The sequence below is a fragment of the Hemitrygon akajei genome, chromosome 4 (assembly GCF_048418815.1).
Source record: "Hemitrygon akajei chromosome 4, sHemAka1.3, whole genome shotgun sequence".
NCBI lineage: Eukaryota > Metazoa > Chordata > Chondrichthyes > Myliobatiformes > Dasyatidae > Hemitrygon > Hemitrygon akajei.
In genome coordinates, this window is record NC_133127.1 from 152,445,425 (window position 1) to 152,464,194 (window position 18,770).

The 18,770-nt window shown below is 41.4% G+C and overlaps 1 protein-coding gene across 1 annotated transcript in view; it reads left to right on the forward strand.

Annotated features, from left to right (window-relative positions):
- Positions 1-2,995: 2,995 nt before the first annotated feature.
- Positions 2,996-18,770, forward strand: part of LOC140726806 (protein THEM6-like) — a 44,489-nt gene continuing 28,714 nt past the window's right edge. The window contains exons 1-2 of the mRNA XM_073043654.1: positions 2,996-3,250; positions 11,085-11,163. Coding sequence (XP_072899755.1) covers positions 3,106-3,250; positions 11,085-11,163 — 224 coding nt within the window. The 5' untranslated portion in view covers positions 2,996-3,105. The remainder of the gene's footprint in view (positions 3,251-11,084; positions 11,164-18,770) is intronic.

Here is an 18,770-nt window from a genome sequence, read left to right on the forward strand (position 1 = left end):
TGCAAGACATCAGATTCACAAGTGTTTTGTGAGACAGCTGACTTCTGAATTCTGTCTTAATATGACACACCATGTTGAATGCCCTTTCTATATCACATTTAGAATTTGGCAGCACCAAAATCAGCTTCATCGACTGGCAGAGCTCTTTGAATCTCAACTGCCCTGAGCTCACAGATTGGTTGATGAGCAGGCATAGTCTTTTGCTATTTCTGAATCGGGAAACATTTTCCTGAATAGCTTGCCTGTGTGCTTACACACCTGGAATGGCAGATTCTGCTGAACGATGGAAGATGTAAAGTACACCTCAGCTCTAGTGACCTTCTCTGTCAGACTTCGGTTTTCTGCTGAAAAGAACTGTGAAGTACTTGAGCAGCCTTCCCTGCGCTTAGCCTCCCTAATATGTGTGGTCCCTAAAAGAAATAAAAGCATAAGGTTTATCTTTATTATATTGTCTTATGCAGAAAATGTAACGTTAAAATATGTACTTATATTATATTATACTATCATGGAGTTGTTTTTTCATTCTATTACAACTTTAAGCAAGTCTACAGGGAGTTTGACCTCATCCTGCATATATGTCAAACTCAAGGCCCGCGGGCCAAATCCGGCCCGCGGTGGAATTATCTTTGGCCCGCGAGATAATATCTAATTACTATTAAAGCTGGCCCCAGTAATCGAAGCGCCTATGGCGTATGATATGGTTAATGCTGAGTTTATTCAGGTACCAGGTTTTCAGGGTTTTTAGTGTTTATTCGGCAGTCTTCTTCATAAGAAACAGAATTTGTAAAGTGAAACACTTTGTAGCTATAGCAGAGACTGAGACACATGAGAGCAGGCTGAAAAAACGGAGGCAACGAAAGCTGCGTTCGCACGCGTCCGACTGATCCGGCCTGCATGAAGCTGCATTTTGCTCAATCCGGCCCGTGACCTAAAATGAGTTTGACACCCCTGCTAGGACATCAATAGGGTAGCTCCTTAGCAGCTAGCTAGTTCAAATAACGTTAGCTATTGGTAATGAACAAATTACACCTGTTAAACTCACCTCAACATGTCTTTTACAGTCATTTAACCCCCCCATGGGCAATAGAAAACTCACTGTTGCAAACAGTGCAGCAAGCAACACTGTCATTATTTTTTACCCCTATTAGGCAGGGGTAAACTTTAGTGTAGTCTGGGGTGAAGTACATTTTATATTTTCTTTTTTTGGAACACTCTGCCATGGTGCTGCAGGACACTAAACTCAACTGATGGACAATGAAAGAGAGAGAGAGGTCGACTGTAAAGCCCGCCCACAGAGAAAGCTGATAGGTCTACTTAGCACAAAGAGAGACCAATTGGGATGCTCTCTCTGTCACTCGCGCTCTCTGTCGCTCTCTCTCTCTCTCTCCCTCTCGCTCACTCGCTCTCAAAAAAATCGATTTCTGGGATATTGTATATAATTTGTGGGCATCAGGGAGCCACTATCAATATGCAGGAGACTCTCAGAACTTCCGGGAGAGCTGGGATGTTGCAGCAGTCAGCAGCTGAACTCAATGTAGCTCGTCTTCTGCTGAGCGAACACTTGGGGGGGCAGCATCAACTCCGGCTTGGATGCAGTGCCACACCGACTCCGACACCTCTCTCCTGAGCAGCTGTAAACAGGCAACACCACAGCTTTAGGCCTTGTCCTCAATTTCTGCATAAAGGTGGCATTTCTTTGTTCAAATTTCAGAACAGTGTGTTACATTCTGTTTGTATGTAAACAAGTAAATGAAGTGTGATTGAGGAACGAGTGCAAGTTTGAATAGCCCAGTTATTTAGCAATGACAAGATCATCATTTGATGTTTAGAAATCCAATTACACCCATTAAATGGAACAATGGAAAATGCATCATCATATACAGTAGTTTTGATAATAAATCAGATGTTATTTTAAACATTGATTAGTAAAGTTATAAAGATAAATTATTTACTAATACAAGTTTATAGTGGCAAACATTTTTGAAAGGATTACAATTGTATTAATTTACATAGATGGATTTGCAACTCTATGTAATATTTTTGAATAACACTTATGGATGCTTCATACAAAAGTACAGATCAGATTTAATTAAAATGTAGAATTCTCCATGTGTGCCAGTTGCATGCTAGGAGGAGGTGATCTTCACGTTGACGATGGGGCAGATTGCAGTATCAATGCATATTTTGTTCTCTATGGAATTTGGATTGGGTAATGCCAAGGAATGAAATGTTTAGAAATGGGTTATATAGTAATTAAAAGCGGCAACCAGCGAGATACTTCCTCTGATTGACAAAAGGCAGTCAAGCGTTAAAAGAGGAAATAAAAATTTAACGGGAACAGTAACGGGTGATCAGAGTGCAAGAAAAGAAATTGATGAAATAAGATACAGAATGACTAGGATAGGAAAAATTGCCAAAGGGAAATTGATGGAGAAAGATTTTCAGTAGAAATACAAATTAATGTGAGACAGGTCTCATTGATTTGGATCAGCTTGAAGGTTGAAATAAAAATCCAGTGCCTTCATTCCAATCACCAAAGTTGCTATTAAGGGAAACCAACACTATTTTACTTATCAATTGTTGATGAATTTTAAAAGCTTAAATTTCGAGTCAGCTTTTAAAGAGGAACATATATTGCAAATGCCAAAACATCTTCCACCTGTAAAGTTCCTTTTCCGCAGATGATGCTTGATCCGCTGAGTGTATTGAGCATTTTCTGCTTGTTATTTCTTTCCACGAGTTACTCGGGTGATGATAGTTCAGATTGCCTTGAGCCTGGTACTCACGGTTTGACCGGGTTTATTTTTGGGTTGTCGAAGCGAGAACGCGACGCGCTTTTTTTTTGACCGCAGTGACGGCCGCGCGGCGCGGCGCGGCCCGGCCTGGCCCGGCGTCGCGCACGGGACTCCGCAGTGCGGATTGGCGCGTGCCCGTGCCACTGCGGCGAAGAGACGGATCCGTGCCGGCCCGGGTGCTCGCTCGCGCGCGCGCGAGCGGGCGGGCGGGCGGTAGGAGCGCGCGTGGCATCTGCCATCTAGCGGGGGCGGTGTGGGGTGAAGCAGCAGACGGCCACCATCCGCTTCCACCGGCTCCAAGACCAGCACCATGTGGCTTGTAATGGCCGCGTTGTCTGTACTGCTGCTGTTCGCCTTTTTCGACTTGTGGTATTTCATACGCATGCTGCTGGTATTACTGGTCGCTTCTTTCGAAACCCCGGTCAAGGATATTCTGAAGGAGCAATCAGTCCCGGGTAAGGAAGACTGACTGTTCCTGAGGCGCTGTCAGGTTCACTGCAGCCGGGGCGGGGGTCGGTGCAGGAGCTGGCTCTCGGCTCACTTTCATTCATTTTAATTACCAGCTACACGCCGCCATCTCGGAGCTCAGTGGCCCAGCTAACTGGCCACCTTTTGTTATTTTGCTATTTGAAATCAGGTGCTCTTCCGACTGCCGGTTGTCTGTGATGCAGCGTTATCGCGATGACTGCAAATTCGTTAGGGCGGGTCAGGGCAACATAAGTGGTTGAAACCTTTCCATCTCCAGGAATTGAGGCTGACGTAGATTTCCCGGACTTTGTATTTATCAATATTTTTTTAAAAGAATTGGGTAACGCTGGTAAGGTCGGCCTCATTTGTCCTTACGAAAGTGGCGGTGAAGGTTCCAACCCTGATCTCCTGCAGTCCAGGGAGTCCGAGTAATGATAACGGGTAGATGTTGCATTTCTAGAATGGGGTTTATGGGAGACTTAGAAAATCTGTGATCGCTGGTGTTCCCTGCATCTGCTGCCCTCTTCTTGTGGGGTTGGAAGTTGCCTTCAGAGTCGCCTGGCGCGCAACACCTGCCTTCTGTACTCAGTTCTCTGATTGTAGTCTTTGATGAATTGGGTACCAGTAAAGTGGGCAGCTTTGTTCTAGACGCTATCAAGTTTCTTCAGTTACTGAGTTGCACTGATACTAAAAAGTCAAGAGTATCGTGCTCTTTGCAGTTGGCTTCATCCTTAAGCTTTTTAAGCAGTAGAAAGACTCGGGTATCAGCAGTTGGAGTCACTTGCCACAGGATAGCCATCTTCTGGTCTGCTTTTACAACAATGCAATTTACTGCATCTAGGTACATGCGACATAAAACCAATTGCCAGTTGTCTTCTTGTTCCAGTGGAGTTTCTAGTCAAAGTTACAACCCTCCCCCCCCCCACTAGTTGACAGTGGGAACTCTAGAATGGGAATGTTTATGATAAATGGGCCTTGAGCTTTGACGATGTTGAGTGTACCATTCAAAAGTGCTAAACTTGAGTCAAGACAAGTTTAGCAATCTATATATTTTTTGATATCATAACACTCTATATCAAGTATCTATATAGGCATTAATAGCAGATGGGACATAAATCTTGCTCCATCTGGTATATATGCTTCCCAGTACACTCACTTTAGGGAGATTATGCTGTATCATCCTACACTAGTTTAGTTCATTACTTTAATCCCCTCCTGAAGTCAGTAATCGGTGAGTAAGTCACTACTTTGATCAGTAGGTTCTCCTAATCAAGGAGCTATTTCTAGCTAACAAAGCAGATCATAGTTATACTTTTAAACAAAACACATTTAATTCTGAGGAATTTTTGCCAGATTCAAAGGGATTTCAAACACAAATACAATCCCTACAAAATAGATAGACATACCAGTGGGTTGCAGGCAAATGAATCACCTATCACAAGACCACGGAATAAATTCTATGTCATCTCCCTGTCACTCCTACCAACCCTGATTGCCTTCTAATGTATATTGTTTTTCTGTTGGTTGACATAATCTGTATGTGATGTTTCACAAGTACATTTTATCAGGTCAAGTAAATGGAGGTCAATGTGTACCCTCTTGCTTAGGTTGTAGTTGAACGAGGCCTGTGTGGAACCCAATGTTTCTCATGATTAAAAGGATGAGGAAAGTATACTGGTTAGAAGCTTAATTTATTGAACAACAACCATCTTGAACCATGGACAGTTCCTGCATGTGATGTTTCACAAGTACATTTATCAGGTCAAGTGAATGGAAGTCAACGTGTACCCTCTTGTTTAGGTTATAGTTGAATGAAGCCTGTGTAGAACCCAATGTTTCTCTTGATTAAAAGGGTGAGCAAAGTATACTGATTAGAAGCTTATTGAACAACAAACATCTTGAACCATGGACAGTTCCTGCTGCTAAATTTAAAAAGCTAAGTTTAGCAGCAAGTCTTTGGGCTTGAAAAATGATATAATCATCCCAGCATATCACGCAGAACATAGCCAGTGTCAACCAGCTGAAAGATGTATATAGCCCTAGCTGTGCTGTTTCTGCCACTGTAGAAAAACATTCTCATTCTCTACTACCTAATGCTAAGCAACTAGAGATGTTTCCATTCTATTTTTCTTTTGCAGCTCCATGTCTGAATGACTCTCTTTAAAAATAGTTAAGGTGATTAGTTTATATTTCATTTGACTGTACCTTTAAATTGTATGGCTAACTGCAACATATACAATTTGAAGAATAGTGGCCCTCATTAATGCTAATTGTTTTATATCAAGAATTAGGAGAAGGACAACTTGCTTTTTAAATGACAATTGTATTTAGTAGCTCCAGAAACATAGGTTTGGCCCTGTGCTCTGGTGCAGTCAAATGTAGAACTTGCATGTTGTTTCTGTGACCATGCAAATTTCTGTTGAGTATTCCAGTCTCCAAAGATACGCTAGTAGGTAATTAATTGCTGCAGCTCACCCGTCGTGTAGGTAAATGGCAAAAGAATCGAGAGCTGATGTAGCAGAGAATAAATTATGCAGTGAAGTGTGTGGTAGTGGGGGTGGGGAATTGCTGTGCTGGAAGTTGGCATAGGCTAAATTGCCTAAATGTCCTCCTGTGTTGTAGAAATATATTACTAATAAGAGGAACATAGTAAGGAATGTTTGAGAGGAAAACAATAGTATCTCAATTTTAACACCTTCCTTTACATGCTTGTTGAAATTTAAGGATGGCAATAAATCTCTGCTGATCTGGTCAGCTCAGGACTTTGGTGCCAAACATGCAGATTTTCTGGACTGTTGGTTATTGTCCCAATTAATACTTCAACACACTTCTAATTCAATTTGTTATTTGATGTTGCACATAATTATAAGCAGTTTTCCAGTGCAGATGGTAAGTTTAAAGGGAACATGGAGATCAGAGCCTGTGAGTTTGAAAGGAGTTCAGAGGCAGGATCCCGGAGTGTTAGAGCTCCTGAATTAGCACTTAATGACCCTGCTAATGAGCCATCGGAATTTCCACACCTTTGACAGCACTAGGACTGTGGAATAGCTCCGATTCTACGGATGATAATCCCACTGTGGGAAATGCAGGCTCTGCCATGTGAGGCAGGAGCTGCTGAATAAGATGGGCAGTTTGAGAGATGATGTGTTCCTTCTCATTACTTTGAGCTTCTGCATGCTCCTGACAAATGGACTTCAGGTTCTCTACAGCATCCTACATGTTGCTTCTCCATTTTGAGCAATCATTGGATAGGGGTTCCTGCACATTTGTAGAGATGTTACACTCTCTTGAGAGTGCATTGAGAGCATCTTTGAATTGTATTCTCTCCATCGGGTGAACTTTGCCATGATGGAGCTCTGTAATAGAGTGCTAATTTGGGGAGTGTGGTTTCAGGCCTGGCCATTAGAACCTTGATACTCAGAATATTGGATTAGCAGAGGATAGTAACCTTGGTCTTTTTGGTTTTGCCAGTAGATTTAGAGATTTTGCACAGGCAGCGTTAGTAGTTTGAAGTTCTGAAGTCCCAGTCTCAGAACTATACGGGAGGTTGGGATTATCTTTGTCTAGTAACCAGAAATATTAATAGCATTTAAGATCTAGATCTTAATGCGGATTCCTGTCAAGCAACACTGTGCTATTGCTCCAACACTTTTTAACCTCTCTTGCCATAATGTTGCATCTAAGCCCCAATCTAGGTAACCTCACATTTTGGGGAATAGTGATGAGGTGTGTGGCTTTCCGAGGAAAAAGGTCCATATCACATTTTTCTGTCATGTAAAGCCATGTCTGCAGTGCATGTGTCAAGAAATGGATTTCAAAAATAAATTTCTGTATTTTTTTGTATAAATTCCATGGAAGTGACTTTTATTCCATATTTCAAATTTTAGATGGTAATTTTTGAATTCTGTAAGAGTGTATTTTTGTTACTTGGCCAAATTGTGGGGATTCCATGTGTTCTTCCTGCTAGAGTGGAACTGATTTACAGGGCTGATGTTCAACTTGATTCACCTCCAACCCAAAATCTTCAATCTTACTCATCAACTTAAAAATATGGAAAGAGTGTGAGTGTAGACTCAGAATCAGACCTTCAAGTTGTCAATTTATTTGTACAATAGGCCTTGCACAAAACACTTGCAAAACAAAGACTCTCTATCAACATGACCCACCCTCATGAGACCCTGGAAAATGTAGACATTCCTATATCTTGGGAGCATTTTTTAAAGGCAGACACTGATTTTGAAATTTGCCATCCATCTGATGTGTGATATATTTTGTTTTCGCCGAAGTTAGCCTAGGTTAAAATATAGCCATCTATAAGAGCTTTAGTTGCTTGTAGTATCAAGTGACAATCGAGGGTCTATACTCAACAGATAAATCATAGAACAGTGAACATGCATGTTGGGCAAATGCTGAAAATTTGGGTGAGCCAGTAATGATGGATGTACTGTATGCACAAGTGATGTGATTTTGGCTTCGATTTACAGCCTGTTTTGAGTCAACCACTTGTAACTGGAGTGCCTTTTGAGAAGATAGATTTGCCTCAGTACTCTCATTGAAATTGGAATGAAACCTTTGCTCTTGCCAGAAATGGCCTGTTGGTAGAGTCTTAAGACTGTTTACTACTCAAGTTTCATTGTGTTTTTGTGGATTTTTGGAGACAGTCAATATAGTTTCATAAATGGGTTAACTTTAAAGGTCTGAGGCACACAGTAGAGAAACAAATTTTCCCATCATAGACAAAGTCACTGAAAAGCAATAAATTAGCACATTTAAGACAATAGTAATAGTGTGATCACTCGAGTAAGACGTTCTAAGGGATTGTCAGTTGTTGGGCCCTCAGGTGGCTGTAGAGTCCAGTCGGTGATCCACATATTCTGGTGCAGTGTGGACACGAGTGAGTGGTTGGGTCTTTTGACTGTTCACTCTTTCACAGCTGCCACTTGCTCTCTGAGGCACAGCGGAGGTCGCTCCCTCTTGAAAAGATTTCCTCCAAGTACATCTTTTGAGTGTAGTGTCTTCGCATTTTTCAGACGTAATGTTGAATTTTCTCAGACTGATTTTGATGTTGTCTTTGAAGTGTTTCCTTTGCCTACCAGGTGCTAGCTGACCGACCTCCAACTGAAAGTAAAGGATCTGTTTGAGGAGATGTGGGTTAGGCATCCAAATAACATGACCTATCCATCGGAGTTGGAGTTGCTCTTCATGTTGGTCTCTTCCGGTCTGCTAGCGTTAGTGCATCTGTACTTCTAGCTGATCCTCAATCTTTCATAAGATTCTTTGGTGGTATTGTTTCAGGGCTTCAGGTGCCTTCTATAGGTGGTCCATGATTCAGCTCTATACCGTAACGTAGGAAGGACAACTGCTCTATAGACCAAAAGCTTTGTTTGGACCTGTAGGTCGCAGTCTTGGAAGACTCTTTTCCTCAATCTTGTATAGGCTCCACCAGCGCTGCTCAGGCAGTGGTTGATCTCTGGGTCGATGTCTGCTTTTGAGAAGAGAATGCTGCCGTTAGTGAAAGTGGCCTGTATTTTCAAGAGCAATACCATCAATTTTAATGGAGGGCTAGATGAATGGCTGGTTGGGTGCGGGGGTGATATAGGACCTGTGTCTTTTTATATTCTATAGAAGATTCAGGGCTCTGTATGCCTTGGCAAAGACATTCAGGATACATTGGAGGTTTTCATCAGCCTGTGCTGCAGTGGCATTGTCATCCACATACTGAAGCTTCATGATAGTCGTGGCACTGATCTTGTTCTTGACCTTGAACCGGATGAGGCTGAAAAGCCTGTTGTCCATTCTCTACAGAATTGGGATTCCCTGAGTCAGGTTGTGTCTAATGAGGTGGTGGTGGGGTGGGGGGGGGGGGGGGGGGGGAGCAGCAATAAAAATGGCAAATAGGGTAGATGCAATGATGCAGCCTGCTTGACCCTTGTTTTGACAGTAAAGGGTTCTGATTCAGTGTCACTATTGCTGAGTGTCGTGGTTGACGTGTCATCATGCAGTAGCCTCAGTATTCGTAAGTACTTGTTAGGGCAGCCATGTCTTGATGGTACACACCAGTGGCGGTCTCCTATATCAAATGCCTTTGTCAGTTCTATGAAAACTATGTACAAGGGTTGCCTTTGTTCACGGCATTTTTCCTGTAGTTGACGTGCTGTGAAGATCATGTCAGTGAACATTGTGTACCTGTAGATGTGCTGAAACCACACTGTGACTCATGGAGTACTTCTTTGGATAGCTGAAGGAGTTGGTTGAGGAGGGTACATGCAAGTACTTTGCCTGTTGTTGACAGGAGAGAGCTGCGCCTCTAATTACCTCAATCTGCCTTGTCTCTCTTCTTGAATATGGTGTCACTATTGGAACATCCCTGAGCTCTGATTGCATTGCTTCGGATATTTAAGGTAACTAGGTATAACTCAATAAGTAGGTGCACTCCAGAATCAATGTTGGGCCCTCTTTTGTTCCCATTGTATAAATAATTTGAGATTTACCTCTGGAAATCTGATTTCATTGTACCTTGCTTTGCTGATTCGTTACCTATCTGAGACTTCCAGCATTTAATTAATGGTCAAAGGCTATCCTGGCCTTCACTAACATTTTACTGATATTTTATTTTATTTTATTTTTGCTTTTTGTAATACTCTAAAGACATGATAACTAATCCGTTCCTCCCTTCCTCTGAGCTGCACCGCCCAGTAACCCTCAACAACCCCAATTTAACTCTAATCTAATCATGGGGCAATTTACAATGACTAATAAACCTACCCAATATGTCTTTGGACTATGGGAGGAAGCCGGAGCATCTGGAGAAAACCTGTGTATCCCACAGGGAGGACTATAGAGGATGCTGGGATTGAACTCTGAATTTCGATGCTCTGAGCCGTAATAGCATTGCACTAACCGGTAAGCTATTGTGGCAGGTGGAAGATAGAGATACAATCCTGTAAATGATAAATGTCATTCAACCTATTTACGTAATGGTGCTCTAAAGAAAATGTTATTTTAAAGGGAAACTTTAAAACTTTATTGGCAGTGATGCTGAAAGCAATTTGACAGGGTATATGATTTTTTTCAGACAACTTACATGTTAGTTTTATCTATTGTATAAGCATTATGACATGGCTCCATAATGTAAAATATATAGCAATTTTAAATTTAGCGATGTCTGGAACTAGCACCGTTTTATGCAAAGAATAAGGTTGAGTTCTCCGAGTGGATTCTTGTGTTGTCCTGGTAACTTGACTATGGAGATAACATGTATTGGATTGTAATTGTCTTATACAAAATGCGAGAACTATAATCCGCTTGTGAAACAGAAGGTCATTCAGGATTTTCTAAATACCCCCGGTGTTAATATCTTCCTGTTAGACTATAGGAGTCAATCGCTTAGCTTGGCTTGATAAATTTGAAATGTGTATGATCTACAGAATAAACCAAGATTTAACATCAAGATAAAAAAATCTGCAGATAATGGAAATCTAAAATAAAAACAAAATGTTGAAAGCACTCAGCAGGTCAGGCAGCATCATGGAAAAAAAGAAATGTGTCACAATTGGGAAAGAGAGGACAAATTTTCAGTTGCCGAGAAAATAAGGTAGGGATGTAGAACAAATATATCTGTGGTAAGGTGAGACTAAAAGGGTATCACAAAAGGTCATCAGTTCAAAAGGGATTAATTTGATGTTTATAAAGTAGGTTTAAGTTACTTAAAGTGTAATTTTCATACTTCTATTTTTTTGTTGGAGGCTTTTAAATAGCTATTCAAACAATTTATTTAGATAATTTCCTAAAGACATATTTATTCTACTATCTGCATTTTAGGCATTGTGCTTTTCCAAGACATCGACTTCCTGGGCCACATGAATAATGCACGATATTTGCGGGAGTGTGATTTTGCCAGGTAATTATTCTTCATACTATATTAATTAGGTTTGCATCAGAAATGGGCACAGAAAAATTCAATAGTTCCAAACGATGTAAATCTCATCTACTTTTTAGATGAGGAAAATTATCCTGGAAAATCCTTTGATTGTTGGATCAATGCCCTTCCATGCTGGAGGATGGATACAGAATTTTATATTGAAAAAATACTTTAAATATTTGTGAAGTATAGGAAATATTCTTTGTATAATAACAAAACCTGTTTGCTGCCTGTCAGCAAGATCTTATTTTGTTGAAACAATCTTTGTCACATAAGTGATAAATCTTTCTATCTGATGTTTAATTTTTTTATTTCTAGAAACAAATACTTTGGAGAAAACTGCAGAAGAAATTTAATTGTTGAAATTAATTCAAATACCCACCTTGGTTTTCTTCTGAGATCTCCACAGTCACAAGTCAGTCCTCTGCCATTTCAATCCACTTCATGTGATGTCAAGAAATGGCTGAGAGCACTGGATACAGCAGAAGTTACAGGTCATCATTTTAACTTTTGTAATGGACAAACTGCACTCTAGAAGTATTTATCTTGAGCAAAATGCCAGATGATGACACCAAGACTGGGATGTAGTGGACAGTGAGAAAGGCTATCGTGGCTTTCAGAAGGATCTAGATCAGCTGGAAAAATGGGCTGACAAATAGCAGATGGAATTTAAAACAGACAAGTGCTAAGTTTTGTACCAGGGTAGATCTTACACAGTGAACAGTAGAACAATGGGATCCATAGTCATTGAAAATGACATCACAGTAGTTGGGGTCATTAAGAAAGCTTTTGGTACATTGGCCTTCGTAAATCAACAAGCTGGAGGAACTCAGCAGGTCAGACAGCATCCGTTGAAACAAGCAGGCAACATTTTGGGCCGAGACCCTTCGTCAGGACTGGTCTTCATAAATCAGTGTATTGAGTACAGGAGATGATATATACAACTTCAACAGAATAAGACACTGATGAGACATAATTTGGAGTATTGTGAGCAGTTTTGGTCACCTACCTACAGGAAAGATGTAAACAAGGTTGAAAGAGTACAGAGAAAATTTACAAGGATGATGAAGATCTGGTGGACCTGAGTTATAAGGAAAGATTGACCAGGTTAGCATTGTATTCTTCAGAATGCAGAAGACTGATGAGAAATTTGATAGAGTATACAAAATTATGTGGGTATAGATAAAGGAAATGCAGGCTTTTTCCTCTGAGGTTGGGTGCGACTACAACCAGAGGTCATGAGCTAAGGGTGAAAGGTAAGAAGTTTAAAGGGGAACATGAGGGGAAACTTCATTCAGTGCGTGGAGTGAGCTGCCAGCACAAGTAATGCATACGAGCTTGATTTCATTTAAGAGAAGTTTAGATATATACATGAATAGTAGGGGTATGGAAGGCTATCGTCTCAGTACAGGTCAGTGGGAGTACATGTCAGTGGGAGTACATGGTTTTGGCATGGACTAGATGGGCCAAAGGGCCTGTTTCTCTGCTGTACTTCTCTGACTCGGTGCCTACTGTTCTGATTTCTATCTCCTACTGTTTATTCACCTGGTCATTTGCATGGTCAGTTCTTCATGTTCTTAGTTCCTTTGGCCATCTATGGCACATCTGTGGCTTTTAGAAGAGCAGATTATTATTTAAATGGTGAAAGATTGCAGCATGCTGTTGTGCAGAGGGACTTGGGAGTGCTTGTGCATGAATCGCAAAAAGTTGGCTTGCAGGTTCAACAGGTTATTAAGAAGGCTAACGGAATGTTGGCCTTCATTGCTAGGGGCATTGAATTCAAGAGCAGGGAGGTCATGCTGCAACTATACAGGGTACTGGTGAGGCCGCACCTGGAGTACTGTGTGCAGTTCTGGGCTCCATACTTAAGGAAGGATATAATGGCTTTGGAGGCAGTGCAGAGGAGGTTCACCAGGTTGATTCCAGGGATGAAGGGGTTAACCTATGAGGCAAGATTGAGTTGCCTGGGACTATACTCTCTGGAATTCAGAAGAATCAGAGGGGATCTTATAGAAACATACAAAATTTTGAAAGGGATAGATAAGATAGAAGTAGGAAAGTTGTTTCCATTGGTAGGTGAGACTAGAACCAGGGGACATTGCCTCAAAATTCAGGGGAGAAGATTTAGGACGGAGATGAAAAACTGTTTTCCCCAGAGAGCGGTGAATCTGTGGAATTCTTTGCCCAGGAAAGCAGTTGAGGCTTCTTCACTAAATATATTCAAGAAACAGTTAGATAGATTTTTACATAGTAAGGGAATTAAGGGTTATGGAGAAAAGGCAGGTAGATGGAGCTGAGTTTATGGACAGATCAGCCATGATCTTATTGAATGGTAGATTAGACTCTGTGGGCCGGATGGCCTACTCCTGCTCCTATTTCTTATGTTCTCACGATATCGTGACACACAGGTTTATGTTACTAGACTTCAATGTAGCCAATAAGATTTAGATGGCAATGTTTATCAGTTTGCTGTTTCTTTGTGAATTGTAATTTGCCCTTCAGATAAATTCTACAATTTTTATAAGTTCATTTTTCCCAGCTTAACAGTTTTGGAGAACAATACCTATTCTTCAGTTGCATTTGTCACTTAGTACTTGAGACAAACCCACTTGCACTGCCCCTTGTCAGCCTAGAGTGAATCTGATCCACCCCATGTAATCTTAATGAATCAGTCTACATACTTGGTTTTCTGTCAAGTCTTTGTCTAATTTTCATAAGATTTCAAGTTCAATGTTAAGCTTCCAACACATTTAGATATTTTGTAATGGGTTACTGATTTCACTGATTGGCATTAAACTAACACATAAATGGGCAGGGAATGGAGGGACAATCAAAATCAAAATTGGACAGATTTTATTTGTATTCAAGGTTTCACTTTCGGAAGATTAGATCAGAAGCTCAAAGAATGAAACAGGGCAAGCAGATGACTTTACTTTTTGAATCAGGCTATAGGAAATCAAAGTACAGAAGCAATCCCAGTATGTCCTCTTAATCTGCTAATCTGTTAATGCAGCAGTTCAGCAAGTAGGAAAAGTCGGTCAGAGAAACTATGCTTGCAAAGCCTGGGACATCTACATTCTTCAACAGGAGAGAGGAGAATAAGGGAGAAATCCCAAGCTCCACAGCAGCAAAAATTTTACCCAGGCATCAGGGGGCCTACTGCAAAGAGACCTACTTACCAATCAGTGCGAAATCTATTAGTGCCATGTTTCTTCATAATTGTTGATGGTAGAATCTCAGTTCCTTTTTGAGTTGTAAGTTGGCTTTTCAGCAGATTCTGCAATACTTTGAACTGTGATTTTTATTTTCAAGTCTTTTTTGCTTAACCACTTGGGGATCAGAAGAGTACCATTTACCAGCTGTGGCACGTATTCTACCAAATAAATCTCAGGTCATCCAGACTTAGAAATGTATTATTATTGCTTCATCACTGGGTTTAAATCTGTGAAATCCTTGCCCAATATCACTGTAGGAAAATCTTCAGCAATTCATGTAGGTTGCTGAGCACTGTCTATTCCAGAGCATTTGGTGGTGGACATTAAATACAGTTCTTGCCAGTAATGTCAACATCCCCAAAAAGAAATGCATTGAGTATTGTATAGCTCCTTGTTAGCCATAAAGAATTGGGGCAGTTAGCAACATCTGTCTTAAAACTGCTCATAAAATAGCACAGAATAAGGAAGATATTACAGAAGTGATCTTCTTTTCTTTTTGTGGAGTAAAATTTGGAACACTTCATCTTAATCATGCCCTTCCATGCTGGAGGGGAGATACAGAATTCTGTATCATAGAACATAGAATAGTACGGCACATTACAGGCCCTTCGGCCCACAATGTTGTGCTGACCCTCAAGCCCTGCCTTCCATATAACCCCCCACCTTAAATTCCTCCATATACCTGTCTAGTAGTCTCTTAAACTTCACTAGTGTATCTGCCTCCACCACTGACTCAGGCAGTGCATTCCACGCACCAACCACTCTCTGAGTGAAAAACCTTCCTCTAATATCCCCTTTGAACTTCCCTCCCCTTACCTTAAAGCCATGTCCTCTTGTACTGAGCAGTGGTGCCCTGGGGAAGAGGCGCTGGCTGTCCACTCTGTCTATTCCCCTTAATATCTTGTACACCTCTATCACGTCTCCTCTCATCCTCCTCCTCTCCAAAGAGTAAAGCCCTAGCTCCCTTAATCTCTGATCATAATCCATACTCTCTAAACCAGGCAGCATCCTGGTAAATCTCCTCTGTACCCTTTCCAATGCTTCCACTTCCTTCCTATAGTGAGGTGACCAGAACTGGACACAGTACTCCAAGTGTGGCCAAACTAGAGTTTTATAGAGCTGCATCATTACATCGCATCTCTTAAACTCTTATCACTCAATTTATGAAAGCTAACACCCCATAAGCTTTCTTAACTACCCTATCTAACTGTGAGGCAACTTTCAGGGATCTGTGGACATGTACCCCCAGATCCCTCTGCTCCTCCACACTACCAAGTATCCTGCCATTTACTTTGTACTCGGCCTTGGAGTTTGCCCTTCCAAAGTGTACCACCTCACACTTCTCCGGGTTGAACTCCATCTGCCACTTCTCAGCCCACTTCTGCATCCTATCAATGTCTCTCTGCAATCTTCGACAATCTTCTACACTATCTACAACACCACCAACCTTTGTGTCGTCTGCAAACTTGCCTACCCACCCTTCTACCCCCACATCCAAGTTGTTAATAAAAATCACGAAAAGTAGAGGTCCCAGAACAGATCCTTGTGGGACACCACTAGTCACAACCCTCCAATCTGAATGTACTCCCTCCACCACAATCCTCTGCCTTCTGCAGGCAAGCCAATTCTGAATCTATCTGGCCAAACTTCCCTGGATCCCATGCCTTCTGACTTTCTGAATAAGCCTACCATGTGGAACCTTGTCAAATGCCTTACTAAAATCCATGTAGATCACACCCACTGCACTACCCTCATCTATATGCCTGGTCACCTCCTCAAAGAACTCTCTCAGGCTTGTTAGACACTATCTGCCCTTCACAAAGCCATGCTGACTCTCTGATCAGAGCATGATTCTCTAAATGCCCACAGATCCTATCTCTAAGAATCTTTTCCAACAGTTTTTCCACCACAGACGCAAGGTTCACTGGTCTATAATTACCCAGACTATCCCTACTACGTTTTTTGAACAAGGGGACAACATTCGCTTCCCTCCAATCCTCTGGTACCATTCCCTTGGGCAACGAGGACATAAAGATCCTAGCCAGAGGCTCAGCAATCTCTTCCCTCGCCTCATTGAGCAGCCTGGGGAATATTCCATCAGGCCCCGGGGACTTATCCGTCCTAATGTATTTTAACAACTCCAATACCTCCTCTCCCTTAATATCAACATGCTCCAGAACATCAACCTCACTCATATTGTCCTCACTGTCATCGTTCCCTATCATTGGTGAATACCGAAGAGAAGTATTCATTGAGGACCTCGCTCACTTCCACAGCCTCCAGGCACATCTTCCCACTTTTATCTCTAATCGGTCCTACCTTCACTCCTGTCATCCTTTTGTTCTTCACATAAGAATGCCTTGAGGTTTTCCTTTACCCTACTCACCAAGGCCTTCTCATGCCCCCTTCTTGCTCTTCTCAGCCCCTTCTTAAGCTCCTTTCTTGCTACCCTATATTCCTCAATAGACCCATCTGATCCTTGCTTCTTAAACCTCATGTATGCTGCCTTCTTCCACCTGACTAGATTTTCCACCTCACTTGTCACCCATGGTTCCTTCACCCTACCATTCTTTATCTTCCTCACCGAGATAAATTTATTCCTAACATCCTGCAAGAGATCCTTAAACATCGACCACATGTCCATAGTACATTTCCCTGCAAAAACATCATCCCAATTCACAAGTCTAGCCTTATAGCCTCATAATTTGCCCTTCCCCAATTAAAAATGTTCCTGTCCTCTCTGATTCTATCCTTTTCCATGATAATGCTAAAGGCCAGGGAGTGGTGATCACCGTCCCCCAGATGCTCACCCACTGACAGATCTGTGACCTGACCCGGTTCGTTACCTAATACTAGATCTAGTATGGCATTCCCCCTAGTTGGTCTGTCAACATACTGTGACAGGAATCCATCCTGGACTCACTTAACAAACTCTGCCCCATCTAAACCCTTGGAACTAATCAAGTGCCAATCAATATTAGGGAAGTTAAAGTCACCCATGATAACAACCCTGTTATTTTTGCACCTTTCCAAAATCTGCCTCCCAATCTGCTCCTCGGTATCTCTGCTGCTACCAGGGGGCCTATAGAAAACCCCCAGTAGAGTAACTGCTCTCTTCCTGTTCCTGGCTTCTACCCATACTGACTCAAAAGAGGATCCTGCTACATTACCCACCCTTTCTGTAGATGTAATAGTATCCCTGACCAGTAATGCCACCCCTCCTCCCACTTTTCACCCTCTCTACCCCTTTTAAAGCACTGAAATCCAGGAATATTGCAAATCCATTCCTGCCCTGGTGCCAGCCAAGTCTCCGTAATGGCCACTACATCATAATTCCATGTGTGTATCCAAGCTCTCAGTTCATCACCTTTATTCCTGATGCTTCTTGCATTGAAATACACACACTTTAGCCCTTCTGCCTTTACACGCTGTATTCTGCTTCTCTTTCCTCAAAGCCTCTCTATATGTTAGATCTGGCTTTACTCCATGCACTTCTTTCACTGCTCTATCGCTCCGGGTCCCACCCCCCCTTGCAAATTAGTTTAAACCCTCCCGAACCATGCTAACAAACCTACCTGCAAGGATATTGCTCCCCCTCGAGTTCAGGTGCAACCCATCCTGAAAAATATCAGAAAAATACTTTTAGATATTTGTTAAGTGTAGGAAATATTCCCTGTATAATAACAAAATCTGTTTGCTGCCTGTCAGCAATGTATTAATACCCATTTCTTGAAACAATCTCAGAATAGTTTGGGTTTTGTCACATAAGGGATAAATCATTCAGGATGGCATGCTTCATCTTGGGAGTGGGAGAGGGGTTTCTTACAGTAAAAGTTGCTTTTCACTAAGTTTTACAGAATAGCAGCTATTCCTTTAAGACTGATTTTGTTAAAAAAAATTTAATACAAAAGAAATAGGGTATGCTGTAACTAAATATGTATGCAACTCTAAATGCTCAAATGAAAAGTGTTTGGCAGAATGGTGCCTTTTATTTGTAAAGAAAATCATTTTTTGCTACTTTGTGTGTCTTAAGTGAGAATTTTGCAATAGGTGTTTTAATTCTTTTTCTTACAAGTCTTACCCCCTAGTGACAAATCAGTGAGTTCACCTGATGTCAATAGGAGATAGTTTCAGTCATTCCATAGTTTTGTTTGGCTGAAGAGAATAACTGAGGTTAAGTTAAAACAAAATATTAGGTACATACTTCCTTGAATACTTCAAATATAAAATAGCTGGTTCAGTAATCTGCAAGTTGGCCAGTTTTTATTATTTATTATTGGAGATTATACATTGCAATTAAGTGTCACATGCACAGTCCACTTGAAATTCCAGTGAATTGTGCCATGTTCTGGTGGGGGGAAGCAGTTTTTC